The sequence below is a fragment of the Amblyraja radiata genome, chromosome X (assembly GCF_010909765.2).
Source record: "Amblyraja radiata isolate CabotCenter1 chromosome X, sAmbRad1.1.pri, whole genome shotgun sequence".
NCBI lineage: Eukaryota > Metazoa > Chordata > Chondrichthyes > Rajiformes > Rajidae > Amblyraja > Amblyraja radiata.
Genome location: NC_045999.1, coordinates 14159712 through 14177247, shown reverse-complemented (window position 1 = coordinate 14177247; position 17536 = coordinate 14159712). Strand labels below are relative to the sequence as shown.

At 42.2% G+C, this 17536-nt stretch overlaps 1 protein-coding gene across 3 annotated transcripts in view; it reads left to right on the top strand.

Annotated features, from left to right (window-relative positions):
- Positions 1-17536, top strand: part of vps13c (vacuolar protein sorting 13 homolog C) — a 294729-nt gene that overhangs the window by 115713 nt on the left and 161480 nt on the right. For all 3 annotated transcript variants that reach the window (XM_033014961.1, XM_033014960.1, XM_033014962.1), the window contains 7 exons: positions 240-407; positions 4910-5214; positions 7475-7622; positions 8234-8345; positions 10000-10142; positions 13432-13588; positions 17045-17124. In XM_033014961.1, the coding sequence (XP_032870852.1) occupies positions 240-407; positions 4910-5214; positions 7475-7622; positions 8234-8345; positions 10000-10142; positions 13432-13588; positions 17045-17124 (1113 nt within the window). The remainder of the gene's footprint in view (positions 1-239; positions 408-4909; positions 5215-7474; positions 7623-8233; positions 8346-9999; positions 10143-13431; positions 13589-17044; positions 17125-17536) is intronic.

The window sequence follows — 17536 nt, the reverse complement described above, 5'->3', positions numbered from 1 at the left end:
AAGTAAACGGGAATAAGAAATGGATTTGCATTACTGCCATAATAAGCAAGATCTGGTTGATAGTGCTAACAATCTGGTCCTATTTTGACATTCCATCCCAAGATATACTGCTCCCACACTTGGTTCAGAGATGGTGACAAGGCAACTTGCAGTCTTGGGAGTGATGCATATTTGTTATTTAGTATTTAATTTGGATTGCCAGTGTTTTTAATCAACTGCTGTACCTCCGATATTTCCAGGCTGTTTCCATTGTTGGAAATGAAGTGTTCAGCTTCAATGTAACCCTCTATCCAAATGCGATTGATGATGGGAACTATGCAGATATGTCAAAAGTGGATGGAAAAATCACTTTACGAGTTGGTTGCATTCAGATTATCTATCTACAAAAGTTCCTCATGTCATTACTGGTAAGTCTAATCTATTTTAAAAGAAATTGATGCAATAATAGGTGATACATGTCACCTTCCATTCAACACCGATTCGCACATTTCCTGATTGTCTTGATATCGTTTAATCTTATTCATTTGTGCTTTGAAGTAAGTCTGACTGAGCCTCCACATCTTTCAGGTACAGAGAACCCCTAACCTATGATTAAAACTGCCGATTGCTTGAAAATTAGTGGGTACATTTTATTAAATGTCTTCCATTTAAAAAAAAAAACTTAAAATTTATTGAACATGATTTTTCTCCTCACATCAACTTACTTTACTGTCTCTTCAATATTTCTACAGAAAAAATCTGAATGTCCAATATCCCTTTTTTCCTAAGTGGGTCAGGCAGCATCTCTGGAGGAAAGGAATAGGTGACGTTACCTATTGCTTTTCTTCAGAGATGCTGCCTGACCCACTGAGTTATTCCTGCATTTTGTGTCTGTAGGCCCTGTAAACCACCACCTGCAGTTTCTTCCTACACATCCCTTTTTTACTACTTCAATTTTATTTAATGATAATTTTGATTCCCCATTAGCCTTTAAGGCTACAGAAATGCTACACTTGTCGCTTTACCTCCCCCCTTGAATCCATTCAAGGACCCAAGCAATCTTTCCAGGTGCGACAGAGGTTCACCTGCACCTCCTCCAACCTCATCTATTGCATCCGCTGCTCTAGATATCAGCTTATCTACATCGGTGAGACCAAGCGTAGGCTTGGCCATCGCTTCGCCGAACACCTCCGCTCGGTTCGCAATAACCAACCTGATCTCCTGGTGGCACATCACTTCAACTCCCCCCCCCCATTCCGAATCCGACCTTTCTGTCCTGGGCCTCCTCCATGGCCAGAGTGAGGACCACCGGAAATTGGAGTAGCAGCACCTCATATTTCGCTTGGGCAGTTGTACCCCAGCGGTATGAACATTGATTTCTCTAATTTCAGGTAGCCCTTACTGACTCCTCCCCTTCTCAGCTCTCTCTCTAGCCCCCTGGCTCCTCCTTTTCCTTTCTTCTTCCCAACACCCCCACCCTCACATCAGTCTGAAGAAGGGTTTCGGCCCAAAACGTTGCCTATTTCCTTCGCTCCATAGATGCTGCCGCACCCGCTGAGTTTCTCCAGCATTTTTGTCTACCACAGCCTTAAATATATACTAGTCTAATCTTTGGTCATGCATTCAAGTGGATCGATAATTTGATGCTGTAAGCTTAATAGGGAAAAGCATGAATAGAGTTTTAATGCTATAGACTTTGATCACTATTGATCATTATAACCATATAACAATTACAGCACGGAAACAGGCCATCTCGGCCCTACACGTCCATGCCGAACACTTATTTTCCCCATGTCCCATCTACATGCACTCAGACCATAACCCTCCATTCCTTTCCCATCCATATACCTATCCAATTTATTTTTAAATGATAAAATCGAACCTGCCTCCACCACTTCCACTGGAAGCTCATTCCACACAGCTACCACTCTCTGAGTAAAGAAGTTCCCTCTCATGTTACCCCTAAACTTCTGTCCCTTAATTCTGAAGTCATGTCCTCTTGTTTGAATCTTCCCTACTCTCAATGGGAAAAGCTTGTCCATGTCAACTCTGTCTATCCCTCTCATCATTTTAAAGACCTCTATCAAGTCCCCCCCTTAACCTTCTGCGCTCCAAAGAATAAAGACCTAACTTATTCAACCTTTCCCTGTAACTTAGTTGCTGAAACCCAGGCAACATTCTAGTAAATCTCCTCTGTACTCTCTCTATTTTGTTGACATCCTTCCTATAATTGGGCGACCAAAATTGTACACCATACTCCAGAATTGGTTTCACCAATGCCTTGTACAATTTTAACATTACATCCCAACATCTATACACAATGCTCTGATTTATAAAGGCTAGCATACCAAAAGCTTTCTTTACCACCCTATCTACATGAGATTCCACCTTCAGGGAACTATGCACAGTTATTCCTATATCCCTCTGTTCAACTGCATTCCTCAATTCGCTACCATTTACCATGCACGTCCTATTTTGATTTGTCCTGCCAAGATGTAGCACCTCACACTTATCAGCATTAAACTCCATCTGCCATCTTTCAGCCCATTCTTCCAAATGGCCTAAATCTCTCTGTAGACTTTGGAAATCTACTTTATTATCCACAACACCACCTATCTTAGTATCATCTGCATACTTACTAATCCAATTTACCACACCATCATCCAGATCATTGATGTACATGACTAACAACAGTGGACCCAACACAGATCCCTGAGGCACCCCACTAGTCACCGGCCACCAACCTGACAAACAGCCATCCACCATTACTCTGGCATTTCCCATTCAGCCACTGTTGAATCCATCTTGCTACTCCTGCATTTATACCCAACAATTGAACCTTCTTAACCAACCTTCCATGAGGAACCTTGTCAAAGACCTTACTAAAGTCCATATAATAAAAGTCCAGCAAATAAGTTCCCCCTCATTTTACCCCTACACTTCTGTCCCTTAATTCTCAAATCATGTCCTCTTGTTTGAATCTCAATGGAAAAAGCTTATCCACGTCAACTCTGTTTATCCCTCTCATAATTTTAAAGACCTCTATCAAGTCCCCCCTTAACCTTCTGCGCTCCAACGAATAAAAACCCAACTTGTTCAACCTTTATTATCTGTAAAAGTACTGATTATATTGTCTATATGGCTTGGTATGACATTGATCTAATGGTAATTCAAGTGATTCAAATGGGCCAGCTGTGTATTAGCCTCATTCCAGAAATGGAGCATGAAATTGAGACTGTGACTGTATTCAAGACACTTCGTGCATTGACTGCGCTGCTTTGTCTGATCCCATTTTGGATCAAACTGCAAAGTAATGCTTTTCTGCTTATTGAGTTTCATGTGAAAGATCCTCGGGTCATTTTTGATTCAAAGGGAATTCTTCTGATATTTTGTTTTTAAAAATATGAAAAATCTGACAGGTTTACTGACATTTGGTGCATCTACAGAGAGAGCACTGTCTTGAGTCTGCATCCTTTCAGCAGGACTCCGGAAACTCCTAACTCTTAAGAGAGATCGCTGGCCTTGAATATTAATTTGGTTTCTCTCTCTGCAGACGCAGCCCGACTGTAGAGTGGTCAAATGGCTGCATTTTTTTTTGCTTTTTAATTATCTGACAAGTTGTCTGTAAAACGAATGTAATCAATCTGGTTTAATATTTGCCGGAATTATTATTGTAAAAATCACAACCGTCTCTGCTAGCGATAAGTTAAAGGTTGAAATGGTTTTCTAAGTTGAAGTTTTGTTTTGCATCACTCAATAAATAATGATGTTGTTAACAACATTATTTTTTTCTCTCTTTTTTGTATGGCTTTGTAAATATTTGATTAGTGTATAAATGTAAATAATTTGGTGTACATATAGCTGCTGGTATACATATGGTGTACATATAGCTGCTAAATTTGTATAAGAATTATAAGCAGTTGAATAAGGGGTGGGAATTAATAAGCGTTGGCTTCTTCCTGCTCCTTTCCGGACACATACAATTTCATTTATTTATAGATATTGTTTATGACACTTTATAAATATTCTTGTTTTGTTTTTTGTATGCTGTTTCACACTTGCTTTTTATTCTTTTATTCTGTTTGAAATAAAGAATAAAATAAATAAAAAATAAAATAAATACACATTGAAGGCTATTGGCTTTTTTCAATGTTATTTTGTGGGTGCTTAGATCTGGCTTTTTCCAGTTTTAAGGCCAAGATAATAATTATTCAATTTGAATAAATTGGAAAGAAGGGCTCATCGTATTCAGGTGGAAATTTTCAAACACAATATGTAAACATTTCTGCACGAATTTATTGCATTAATTGATGTTCGTTCGATTGGAAGTTTACATTTTCAGTTGGGATTTTCTTTTGATCCGCTACACAGATGGACATTTTTCATCCATTTGCTCCATTTCATCCACTGTTCCATTGCGCCTGGTGAGTTGCACAGGAACAGGCCCTTCAGCCCTCAGTGTCCATGCAGAATGTATCTGTTCATTGTAGATGACGTGATTGTAATCAGACCATCACACAAACCAACCTCCCTTCTATTGACTACACTTTTCACTGTACCTCGGTACACGTGACAGTAAACCAAACTCAAACCCAAACTCTTTGACTGCATAGCACGCAAACAAAATATTTTCACTGTGCTTTGGTACACGTGACAAAAATAAGCTAAAGTACACTAAAGATAGACACAAAATGGTGGAGTAACTCAGCGGGTCAGACAGCATCTCTGGAGAAAATAAATAGGTAGTGTTTCTGGTCTAAACCCTTCTTCAGAACTTTGTGGATCCACAGACCTGAAAATTACTTACTTACTTAATGTAAGATTCAAAATGCCATAACTCAAATTGTATGAAAAATCTTTGTAATGTTCATCTGGAAATGAGGGAGTGATTTGAATGTGGACATGCTAACTTTTGATGTCTTTACCATAGAACTTCTTTGACAACTTCCAAACAGCGAAGGAAGCACTAAGTGCAGCCACAGCGCAGGCAGCTGAGAAAGCAGCCTCCAGCGTGAAGGATTTTGCCCAGAAGAGTGTTCGATTGGCAATGGACATCAATCTGAAAGCCCCAGTCATCATCATCCCTGAATCCTCCATCTCCATGAATGCCTTGGTGGCAGATTTGGGATTGATTACTGTTCGGAATAGATTCACGCTGATCCCAGGCGAACAGTTCTCTGTACCGCCTGTCCTGGACGTCATGGATGTAAATTTGACGCAGCTGAAACTCTCAAGGTTAATTTTAACATTTATACCTTGCACCTCAAATTGTCTTAAATGGTTTGAGGTCAAGTTTTCTTTAAATATATTTCAGTCTCTATAGGAATGGCTTGCTGTTGCTAGGCATGTTTATACACAAGTATTTTCTTATATGCATGGTTGTGTGGTGCTGATTTTATAAAATGCAGTTGAATTTTTGCAGAATGTAGAATTTTTGCCACTCTACTTTAGAGTTTGGCTGCAAATGAATCATGATCCACGAGAAGGGTGGTCAGACTGTAAAGACCAGCCAGATGATGGTCGTGTTAGTGTTAGCACAAGTTGTTTGTGATTAGTTTTCTTGCTGAGAGTGCAGGCATTTTACAGCAGTGAATTGCTTCTTGACGGACCTATTCGGGAAGGGTGAGCTGGGACATTCATTCCAACCAGAAGAGCTGTGGGGAAGAGGGATATGGGTTCTATAAAATACCAGCAGTTGGTTTTCTCCTGCCTCTCATGCCGAAGGCAAGAGAAATAATTATCCAGGGTTTCTTGCTGTCAATCGTAAGCAAGTCTCTGTAAGCTTACACGGCAGCAGTACACAGTTCAGCTGTAATGTGGTTTGGTTTAGAGATACAGTGTGGAAACAGGCCCTTCGGCTCACCGAGTCCGCACCGACCAGCAATCCCCGCACATTAACAGTATCCCACACACACTAAGGACAATTTATATTTACACCAAACTAATTAGCTGACAAAGCTGTACGTCTTTGGAGTGTGGGGGGAAACTGAGCAAACCCAAACGGTCACTGGGAGAATGTACAAATTCCGTCCAGATAGCACCCATAGTCACAATCAAACCCGGGTCCCTGGCGCTGCAAGGCAGCAACTGTACTGCTGCACCACCATGCCACCCTTTGTAGTGGGGGAATGACTAACTTAGAATGACTTAACTTTTAATGAATTTAAAAGGGAGTTAGATAGAGCTCTATGGGCTAACAGAATCAAAGGATATGGAGAGAAGGTATGCACGGGTTACTGATTGTGGATGATCAGCTATGATCACAATGAATGGCGATGCATGCTCGAAGGGCCAAATGGTCTCCTCCTGCACCTATTTTCTATGTTTCTATGGATCTATCACCAATTGTCTGCAATGATCAGGACCAAATAACCACAGATCCGCAGCTGTAAACAATAACTTAAAGAGGGGTCAACGGGGACAGGCAGCATCTCTAGAGAGAAGGAATGGGTAACGTTTTGGGTCTGAAGAAGGGTCTCGACCCGAAACGTCACCCATTCATTCTCTCCAGAGTTGCTGCCTGTCCCGCTGAGTCACTCCAGCATTTCATGTCCACCTTCGATTTAAACCAGCATCTGCAGTTCTTTCCTACACTCCTAGCAATAAAGTCCTACCCTGCTCAACCTCTCCCTATAACTCAAGCACTCGGGTCCTGGCAAATCCTTGTAAATCTTCTCTGCACTCTTTAGAAAGGGAATGCTGCACATTATTAGGCAAATTTAGTAAATAATCTACAGCGGTGCCAAAATATAATTTGGAAATAATGTATGATAAATGGTATGTGTGGGTTTTTGATCGTCTGAGCCAAGATATATAAGGCTATAACACTAGAGGATATTATTGTGAAACATTCTTCACCGATGTTTGCTGCTAAGTAGGGGGGGCGATGTTGACTTGACTGCTATTCTGCCATTTGTAGTGTGCAAGTTGGCATCAACCACCCTGTCCCCAGTGCCCAAGCCCAAGACTGATGCAGAGGCTCCACTCAGCTGGAAGTCTCCACACCCAAGTCTGGATGCCTTCCCCCACACGGCAACACAGGTTTGCGAAGGAATTTGCCAGAGTCTGGATTGCTGACAAAAGTCATGTTGTCGGAGCAGAATTGGGCCATTCACCCCATCAAGTCTACTCCGCCATTCAATCATGGCTCATCTATCGTGCCTTCTCAGCCCGATTCTCCTGCATTTGTCCCATAATCCATGGCACCCTTACTGCATAACCCCTTACACCCTTGCAGGAGATAGCTAACAAAGCTCAGTAGATTGCCCTGCCCCAGCAGCTTGGTGTAGTGAGGGGCCGGCGTGGCTGATGACTGGGCAGATGTCAGGTTGCCCGATGACACCACTGGACCAGCCATCTTCAACCTGTCGCATGGTAGATCATTCATTCTGGACGTTAAATTAAGATATTATTAATGATGTGAAAGGCAATGAACTTGTTAAAAGTGGCGTAATTGCATACAGAACTTTGTTATTGATGGGAATTTATGTGTCAGGACCGTGCTGCAGACCAGTCCAGCTCAGGCCGACATTGAGATTCTGCAGCCCATCAACCTGCAGCTCATTGTACAAAGGAATTTGGCAGCAGACTGGTATCACAACATCCCAAGTGTGGAAATCAAGGGCGATTTGAAGACCATTAATGTGAGTGACAGCATGTTCTGTGAATATTTTCATGATTTTCATCCCAAAGGTTTCCGCGTGAGGTCGGAGACAGGCAGCAGTGCTTTGAATGGTGTCATTCCAAATGGCAGTCTTGATATTTCAGTGTACCTGTGATGTGTATAGCAACGTTTGTTAACCTGTTCACTGCCAAGTTGTTTGTTCACTAATGGCCATAACCCGAGTATACTCGGGGGTGGCACTGACGAGGTTAATGCAAGCTAATGATGTGGCATTTTGATGCTCCGCTCTATGATCTTTGGTAACAAGCAAGCAAGCTGAGGGAACTCAACAGGCAGCATCTGTGGAAGGAAATGGACAGACGACCTATCGGGTTGGGACCCTTCTTCAGACTCGCAATCTGGAGATATCATTTCACGGATGACAATTTATCGTAAAATCAGACCCGCTTAGTGAGGACCTGTTCTCCCCATCACACTTTTCCTTCCGTATGCGGAGAGAAAGATGAAACAATCTGAGCATTCGTCACAAGTGGAGTTATTGTTGCAAATCATTCTGAGCAAGTTGTTTGATTTCTGAAACATCCTTTCCTTTGGAAGCCTGTAGTTCAACTTGCTGTTGTTCTCTTTCAGGTTGTTCTCAGTGAGGAAGATCTAACTGTTGTGATGAAGGTCGTTGAGCAAAACCTCGGAGAAGGCAGCAAAAATACAAGTTCAGCAAAAGCATTGAAGGATGAAGGAAAACGTAATCAAATATTAGCATAATATTGTTTATGCATTCACTTGCTTATGAAACCCTGAACCTTTTGCCATCTGAATTAAAACCAGTGAAGCACAAACAATAATAATGATCCACATCTGTTTAGTGCTCCACCTGAACAGTATGATGTGTCCTGATCAGGCTGTTCGAGCCAGCACTGCCATTCAATATGATCATGGCTGATCATCCAAAATCAGTACCTTCCTGTTTAACAATGTACGTCCAAAGCAGATTATATTTACAGTTTAACCATTCCTAATTGAAGAATTATGTACGTCTTAGTAACTTAACTAATTCATGCGGATAAATGTGAGGTTATCACCTTTGGTAGCAAAAACAGGAAGGCAGATTACTATCTAAATGGCATCAAGTTGGGAAAAGGGGAAGTACAACGGGATCTGGGAGTCCTTGTTCATCAGTCTATGAAAGTAAGCATGCAGGTACAGCAGGCAGTGAAGAAAGCAAATGGCAAGTTGGCCTTTGTAACAAGAGGAATCGAATATAGGAGCAAAGAGGTCCTTCTGCAGTTGTACAGAGCCCTAGTGAGACCACACCTGGAGTATTGTGTGCAATTTTGGTCCCCTAATTTGAGGAAGGACATTCTTGCTATTGAGGGAGTGCAGTGTAGGTTTATAAGGTTAATTCCAGGGATGGCGGGACTGTCATATGCTGAGAGAATGGAGCAGCTGGGCTTGTACACTCTGGAGTTTAGAAGGATGAGAGGGAATCTCATTGAAACATATATGATTGTTAAGGGTTTGGACACGCTAGAGGCAGGAAACATGTTCCCGATGTTGGGGGAGTCCAGAACCAGGGGCCACAGTTTAAGAATAAGGAGTAAGTCATTTAGAACGGAGACGAGGAAACTGTTTTTCTCACAGAGAGTGGTGAGTCTGTGGAATTCTCTGCCTCAGAGGGCGGTGGAGGCAGGTTCTCTGGATGCTTTCAAGAGAGAACTAGATAGGGCACTTAAAAATAGCGGAGTCAGGGTATACGAGGAGAATGCAGGAACGGGGTACTGATTGGGGATGATCAGCCATGATCACATTAAATGGCTCGAAGGGCCGAATGGCCTACTCCTGCACCTATTGTCTATTGCTTATTCAGAACTATTTTGGCTCTGTTTAACCCTAAAGTCCAGTAAATTACAGGCACGGATCTATATTTAAAAAAAATATTCAATTAATTTCCACGTTTTATGCAACTAATTTACAATTTAACAGTTATAGTTTTTTGGAGGATTCCATTGCTTTCTTTCAGAAAATATATTTGTCCAAGTCAGTCTTAATCGGCAACCTCAGTTGATGTGAGAGACAATTGTGGCTTTGGACATCTGAGCAAGGAAATCAAACGTTTTAATTACAAACTTGATGAACATTTGTGTTGGTGAATAAACCATAGTTGTATATTTAGATGTAGAAACAAGGAACTGCACAAAGTGCTGGAGAACATGGAGAGGTGACTTTCCGATCGGGACTGTCTGACCCGAAAAGTCGCCTATTTGTATTCTCCAGAAATGCTGCCTGACCCACTGAGTTACTCCAGCACTTTGTGTCCTCCATTGTTGTATCTTTGTTGTATTCATAAGATGGACTGTAATATTGGTATTGCTATGGATTGTGCATTGGTGCTTCAACAGAAAAAGACAAAGATGCCAATGAGACAACCAAATTGGAAAAGATTGTGGGAAGTGGGAGCTCCGCAGCGGATCAACTCAAGGAAATAATAAAAGGAGGTGCAGCAGACGTTATCAATGTCCAACTGAACTTTGAAATCAAAGAGGTGAGTTGTGGTCTCTGAATTTTAAAGTTAGAACTTTTAAAAGAAGCTTCACAAAGTTGAGCCTATTCGCTGCAACTCTGCCCAATGTTTTTCAAAGTGAGAAGTTGTTCTACTTGGAGCTGGGGGAAGAGAGGGCATTTTGCCGGATGTGTATTTTGAGCCAAGAGCAACTGGGGGAAATAATTGTCAAGCAGAACTCTCAGTGGCCGAATTATAAAGGATCAACAGCAACAATTAGTGGAGTAATTTGTATAAAATTGCTTGTGTAGTCAGTAGTTCTAAATTCTTAATTACATTTTCATTCCTATACTGCAGTGAGAATAGTGGGGAGGAAATATGAATCATCTTGACAACATTCACAATAGGTGAAACTATAGCAGAAACAACAATATGATTTGGAGCAAGCTTGCTGGGAGAGTGGGAAGTGTTGATTAGAATGTTTACCGATGTTAGCTTTGATCATGTGTGCAATCATTCCAGAGAATTGAACACTATACCCACTCCCCAATGCAGTAGGCAATGGATGTGGCACTGTTGCAGGGGCCATCTTTTCTCTGACATTTAAGTTGAGGTCTGTAAACCCACTTGGATGAATTTTGGCAGTTGAAGAGGAGAAGACGTTTGATGATGTCCTGGCCATTATTTAATCTCAAGTACCCGTAGCACAGATGATCTCATTAGCTTTTTGGAGCACTGTTAAATTTGTTGAAGTCACTCCCTGCAACAGTGACAAGACTTCAAAATTAATTTTGTTTACTGTAAAACACTTGTGTCATTTTATGGTGAGCTCTTATAGCTGCAGGCAAATTCAACCATAGCAAGATAGCACAAGCAGGTATTGAGATGCTTGCCTGAGGAGTCTATTTGATGAGACGTTGACCAAGACATCAAGCAAATTTGTTTTTCTTTGGAATTACACTCAGGCTTTGAACATCCAAAGGTTTGTAGGTGAATTGGCTTGGTATAAATGTGTAGGAAAGAACTGCAGATGCTGGTTTAAATCGAAGGTACACACAAAATGCTGGAGTAACTCAGCGGGTCAGGCAGCATCTCTGGAGGGAAGGAATGGGTGACGTTTCGGGTTGAGACCCTTCTTCAGTCTCCACCCAATCCTTGTCTCCAGAGATGCTGCCTGACCCGCTGAGTTACTCCAGCATTTTGTGTCTGGCTTGGTGAAAATGTAAATTGTCCCCAGTGTGTGTAGGGTAGTGATAGTGTACTGGGATCACTAGTCGGCATAGACTCAGTGGGCCGAAGGGCCTGTTTCCATGCTGTATCTTTAAACTAAACTATACAAAACATCTATCCAAAACAACATGGCATTGGGATAAAGATTGTACCTTCAGCAACACTGCACACTGTGGAAACCCAACGTTGCACAACTATGTACTACAATGGGCAGTTGCCATGGTAGCTTGGTGAAAGGATGTCCAGGATTTAAGTATCCAGTGAAGGTTCCATGTGAAACATTAGCATTCCTCATCAATTTTATAACGTTAGACACATGTATTAAGCTTCATTTTGAACCTTTTACCTCATTTAAACAAATAATTTAGTTGTGATTTACTGCCCTTATTGACATTATCAGTAATATCTCGACCCAACAAGACTTTTCATTGATTGGTACTGTCACAGTGTAATCCCATAGTGGGAAAAGTAGAACATGGTCTATAAAGAGTAATTTTCTAATTAGAACCAACTATTGATTTAACTCCACTTATTAATCAGACACAACACTACTGTAGAATGTTAATATAGATTTAATTTAGTTTATTGTAACGTGTACTGAGGTACAGTGTAAAGCTTTAGTTGTGTGCTAACCAGTCAGAGAAAGACTATACATGATTATAATCGAGCCATCCGCAGCGTTCAGATTACATAATAAAGTGAATAACTATTAGTGCAAGATAAAGTTCAGTAAAGTCCGATTAAAGATGGTCCGATTGTCTCCAATGACTAATAGTAGCTCAGAACCGTTCTCTAGTTGCTGATAAAATGGTTCAGTTGCCTGATAACAGCTGGGATGAAACTGGCCCTGAATCTGGAGGTGTGCCTTTTCACACTTCTATACATTTTGCCCCATGGGAGAGTGGAGAAGAAGGAGTGACTGGGGTAAGACCCATCTTCGATTACACTGGTGGCCTTGCCAAGGCGGAATAAAAGGAGTCAGTGGAAGGGAGGTGTGTGATGGTCTGGGCTGCACCCACAATTCTCTGCAATTTCTTGCGGTCTTGGATGGAGCTGTTATCAAAATAAAGGTAGACACAAAATGCTGGAGTAACTCAGCAAGACAGGCAGCATTTCTAGAGAAAAGGAATGGGTGACGTTTCAGGCCGAGACCCTTCTTCAGACTCAAACCGTACAGTTATGGGCCTGTCCCACTTAGGCAATTTTTCAGTCGACTGGAATGGCGACTGCCAAAGAGGAACACACACATACACACACACACATACACACACACACACACACACACACACACACACACACACACACACACACACACACACACACACACACACACACACACACACACACACACACGGACACACACACGGGGGACAGGGCAAGTGGGGGGGAGCGCTGTCTGAAATTTACACAGTGCAAAGCCAACGTGATACAGATACACACCGTGATGAACAGGAAGGTTGGCGCTGTAATTAAAACAGCTAAAGCACAGTATACGTTAAGTCCTTTAAAAGAGGGGGGAGAAGGAGTGGAGACAACTTTTAAGAAGTCAGAGATACAAGGCTGTGAAGTTCGGCGGACATTTAACATTACCGGACGGTTATCCTTGGTTCTGAAAACTACTGCTTACGTTTTTTTTCCCAATGAGCCAATGAAATTCTCCGGTCATCACCGGCTACAACCAACAAGAACCCACGAGAACCTTCGACCTCCAGGCGACCCACTAGGACCTCCTGGCGACCCACCTATGGCACAAGAATTCTCGCTACTTTCCATGGCGGCTTCATTCTAGTTGCCGCTAATTTTTCAACATGTTGAATAATTAGCAATAACCATAATGAGGCCGCGACTAGTTCCGACTCCTCACGGCCATGAAGGCAGCTCCCCGGCAACCACCCGCGAACATGTGGCGACCATGTGGCGACTGCATAGACTCCTGCGGTCGCCTAAAAAGTCGCCTAAATGGGACAGGCCCATTATGCTTCCTGATAACATACTTTCTATGCCGCATCTGTAGATGTTAGAGGGAGTTGTTGGGGAGGTCATTTAAAACATTAAGATTGTTACTGTTGAGACAAATAATTATATTCTGCTGTTATTTCAGGTCACAGTAGAATTAAGAAAAATAATGAACAAGGCAAAGAATCCATTTCTCGTGTTTCATGTGGTTCAGTTGGGAACAGAAACCAAAATGAGAAACCATGATTTGAGTGCAACAGCTTACTTGAAGAAAATTGGTTTGAACTGCTGTGAATTTTTAGGTAAGATAAATTTCTAACAAGATCAAAAGAAAAAGAAAAGGGCACTGGTCTTGCATAAGTCAAGACGATTTGATATGTTAACCTTGGCATCTTACCATTCGGCCATTTTGAATCACCAATATCGAATAGTGAAAGGCTTGGGTAGAGTGGATGTGGAGAGGATGTTTCCACCAGTGGGAGAGTCCAGGACCAGAGGCAGTAGGCTCACAATAAAAGGACGTACAATTAGGAAGGAGATGAGGATGATTTTTTTTAGTCAGGGGGTGGTGAATCTATGGAATTCATTACCACAGATGGCTGTGGAGGCCAAGTCAAAGGATAGTTTTAAGGCAGAGATTGATAGATTCTTGATTAGGACAGGTGTTGGGTTATGGGGAGAAGGCAGGAGAATGGGGTTGAGAGGGAAAGATGATTGAATGACGAAGTAGACTTGATGGGCCGAATGGCATAATTCTGCTCCTATCACGTGATCTTATGAACCTTATTCCTCTTCAAGTACCAATTGGCCTTGCTCTAAGCTTGCACCAGTGTCAGCAGTATGCAGGTTGCTTCTGATGTTAATATTTCCCCAGCTTGCATACATGCAACTTTGCTTCACCCACCGCTACATTATATAATCAAACGAGGTTCATTGGCTTTTCTTTAATAACAGTTCCCTATAGTCTGTAATATTTTCTGAAAGCCTTTAGCATAATCAGCATAAACGAGATTTTGACGCAAGCGTAGGTCAGCCGGCCTCAAAAGTCTACTGTGTCAAGGTAATGTCTAATCCTCTTCCTCACTGCCATTTTCCACCAATACCCCTATATGCCTGGATTCCTTTAATATCCAGAGTTCTCTCCTTTACTCTTAAATCCATGTGATATTCATCTTAATCATTCCATATTCACGCTCAAACAATTTTTTCCACCCCTGAATTCACTAAGATATTCATGACTATTAAATCTATTGCTTTCTATTATCTTCTGGCTGTGAATTAATTTTACTGGTATTGTAGTTCAATCGACCGTGTATTAAATGTGATACAATTTTATGTTGCTACCAGTTTATGTTCACCACCCCATATTAATTCAGGTACATTAGCACAAGTATATCCAATTATCCTCATTTTGAATTGAACCTGCAGTAGTGCTGATGCCCAGTTGACATGATTTTTTTAGACTGCGGAATAACCAACTCCACTGTAAACCTTGGCTCAAAGGCCTGTTTACTTTGCGCCATAATTGAACAACGTGTCATAATTTTTGGTTCATTATAAATATTACATTTTGTGTGGAATTGTTTTGTATATGAAGCTGTGAACTTTCCAGGTTGAGTACAGGTGGCTCCCGTAGTGGGATTGAACCCGGGTCTCCGGCGCTGCATTCGCTGTAAGGCAGCAACTCTACTGCTGTGCCACCGTGACCGCCCTTCTGCCGAACTCATCCATCCCAACTGGTTTCCCAATCTATGGTGCACCCACGTATCCATGTTTGACCCTTATCCCTCTGAACCATTTTGTCCAAGTATCATTTAAAAATAAATTGGATAGGCATATGGATGAGAAGGGAATGGAGGGTTATGGTATGAGTGCAGGCAGGTGGGACTAAGGGAAAAAAGTTGTTCGGCACGGACTTGAGGACCGAGATGGCCTGTTTCCGTGCTGTAATTGTTATATGTTATATGGTTACCTGTTCAAATGTCTTTTATATGTTGCTATTGTGCCTGACTCAACTACTTCCCCTGGCAGCTCGCCCCATATATGTATCACCCTAGTTTCCCCCTCATAATCCCATTAAATATTTCCCCTCTCACTGTAAACCTAGAGCTTACAGTTCTTGGTTACCACAACCCTGGAAAGGAGACTTTGTGCATTTACCCTATCTAATGCAACAAGGGATATGGGGAGAAAGCAGGAATGGGGTACTGATTCTGGATGATCAGCCATGATCATATTAATGGCGGTGCTGGCTCGATGGGCCGAATGGCCTACTCCTATGTTCTATGTTTCTATTATTGTGCTCTTGCTCACAGACAGATGTTCAGTCCCTTGTACTTTGGGAAAAGGGTTTGTACTCGGGGTAATGTGCTGCTGTGTTAAGGTCCTGGCTCAAATCCCCGCCTTTCCCACTGTTGTCCCATGAACCTGGTGCTTATCCCTGTTGTCTGGTGCTTGCCCAGCAGTAAACCCTCCCCCAGGTTGATGTGGAGAGGGTGCCTGTGAGGGCTGATGTTGGTGGGCCTGGCTGGACCAAGCTGTGTATCTGCTGGGCACTGAGCTGTGCGGCTCAAGGCTGTGTCCTGGCTGGCACGGAGAGTCGGGGGCAATGCTGGGAATTTGCCACATCTACTCCTTATGTTGACAGGCTGCCGGGATTCTGGAAACTCTCTTATCTTTTCCTGTTGGATGTAGTTGAAGCTCTGGCTCCTTGTTTGGCTGCACCATTCTCCCCAGCTTCTCCATTCTAACACGCTGCCCCAGGGCAGTACAGTGGCGCAGCGGTAGAGCCTCAGCCTTTCAGTGCCAGAAACCAAGGTTTGATTCTGACTACGGGTGCTGTCTGTATGGAGTTTTCACGTTCTCCATGTGACCGCGGGGTTTTCTCCAGGTGCTTGGGTTTTCACCCACACTCCAAAGACGTAAAGATTTGTAGGTTAATTGGCTTCTGTAAATTGTAATTTGTCTCTAGTGTGTACGATAGTGCTAGTGTGTGGGGTGATCACCGGTTGGTGCAAACTCCTGGGCTGAATGACCTGTTTCCATGCTATATCTCTCATTCTCAGCGAACATAGTATTATGCATGTGATGTCTTAGCTAGCTTAACTAACTGTTGCTGAAGAAATAAAGAAACATTAGTCGATGACCCCTAGGTCCATAAGCCATAGTCATGAAATTGTACACCAAGTCCATGCCGACCTTTTTGTCTAGCTACTCTAATCCCACTTGCCAATGTTAAGTCTGTCTCATTCAATGCCTTGCCTATGCATTGAAATTTCAATGCTCCTTTGATGTGCAGTTGTTAAAAAATGTTGGACTATTAAAAAAGAGCTTTTAGTTTTGTTTAGAGATACAGTGCGGAAACAGGCTCTTCGGCCCACCGAGTCCGCTCCGACCAGCGATCACCGCGCATTAACACAAGCCTACACACATTAGGGACAATTTACACTAATACCTGGTATACAAACCTACGCCAATTAATTTACAAACCTGTGCATCTTTGGAGTGGTCATGGGGAGAACGTACAAACTCCATACAGACAACACCCGTAGTCAGGATTGAAACCGGGTCTCCGGCGCAGCAAGCGCTGTAAGGCAGCAACTCTACCGCTGTGCCACCGTGCCTCCCTTGTCATGTTTTTAACCATGTTATGAGATACTCAATAAATTTGCTTTTCTTGTCATTTAAAAGTGCATTCACATTTGAAATGTAGCCATATATTCTCAAAGTAATGCCTGCTACTATTGATTTTGTTACAGATTCAAATAATAAACCACTCAAGTTGATCAGTTCGTCAGACAAACCTGGAGCAGACCTTCTCAAAGTGCAGTACATCAAGGTAAGGTTTTATGCTTTATAATCATTTTCATACATGCAGCGCCGGAGACCCGGGTTCGATCCCGCCTATGGGTGCTGTCTGTACGTAGTTTGTACATTCTCCCCGTGAACGCGTGGGTTTTCTCCAAGATCTTCGGTTTCCTCCCACACTACACAGAAGTACAGGTTTGTAAGTTAATTGGCTTAGTAAATGTAAAAATTGCCCTAGTATGTAGGATAGAACTAGTGAACAGGTAATCGCTGGTCTGTACAGACTTGGTGGGCCGAAAGAGCCTCTATCCATGCTGTATCAGTTAACAACGCTAAAACTAAACTAAACAAGGGAGTGGGACCGATTTGCAGCTCTAACTGTTTATTCTTGAGATTTCTATTTTAAGATTATAACTTTATGATCAATTATCTTTTTGATTGCA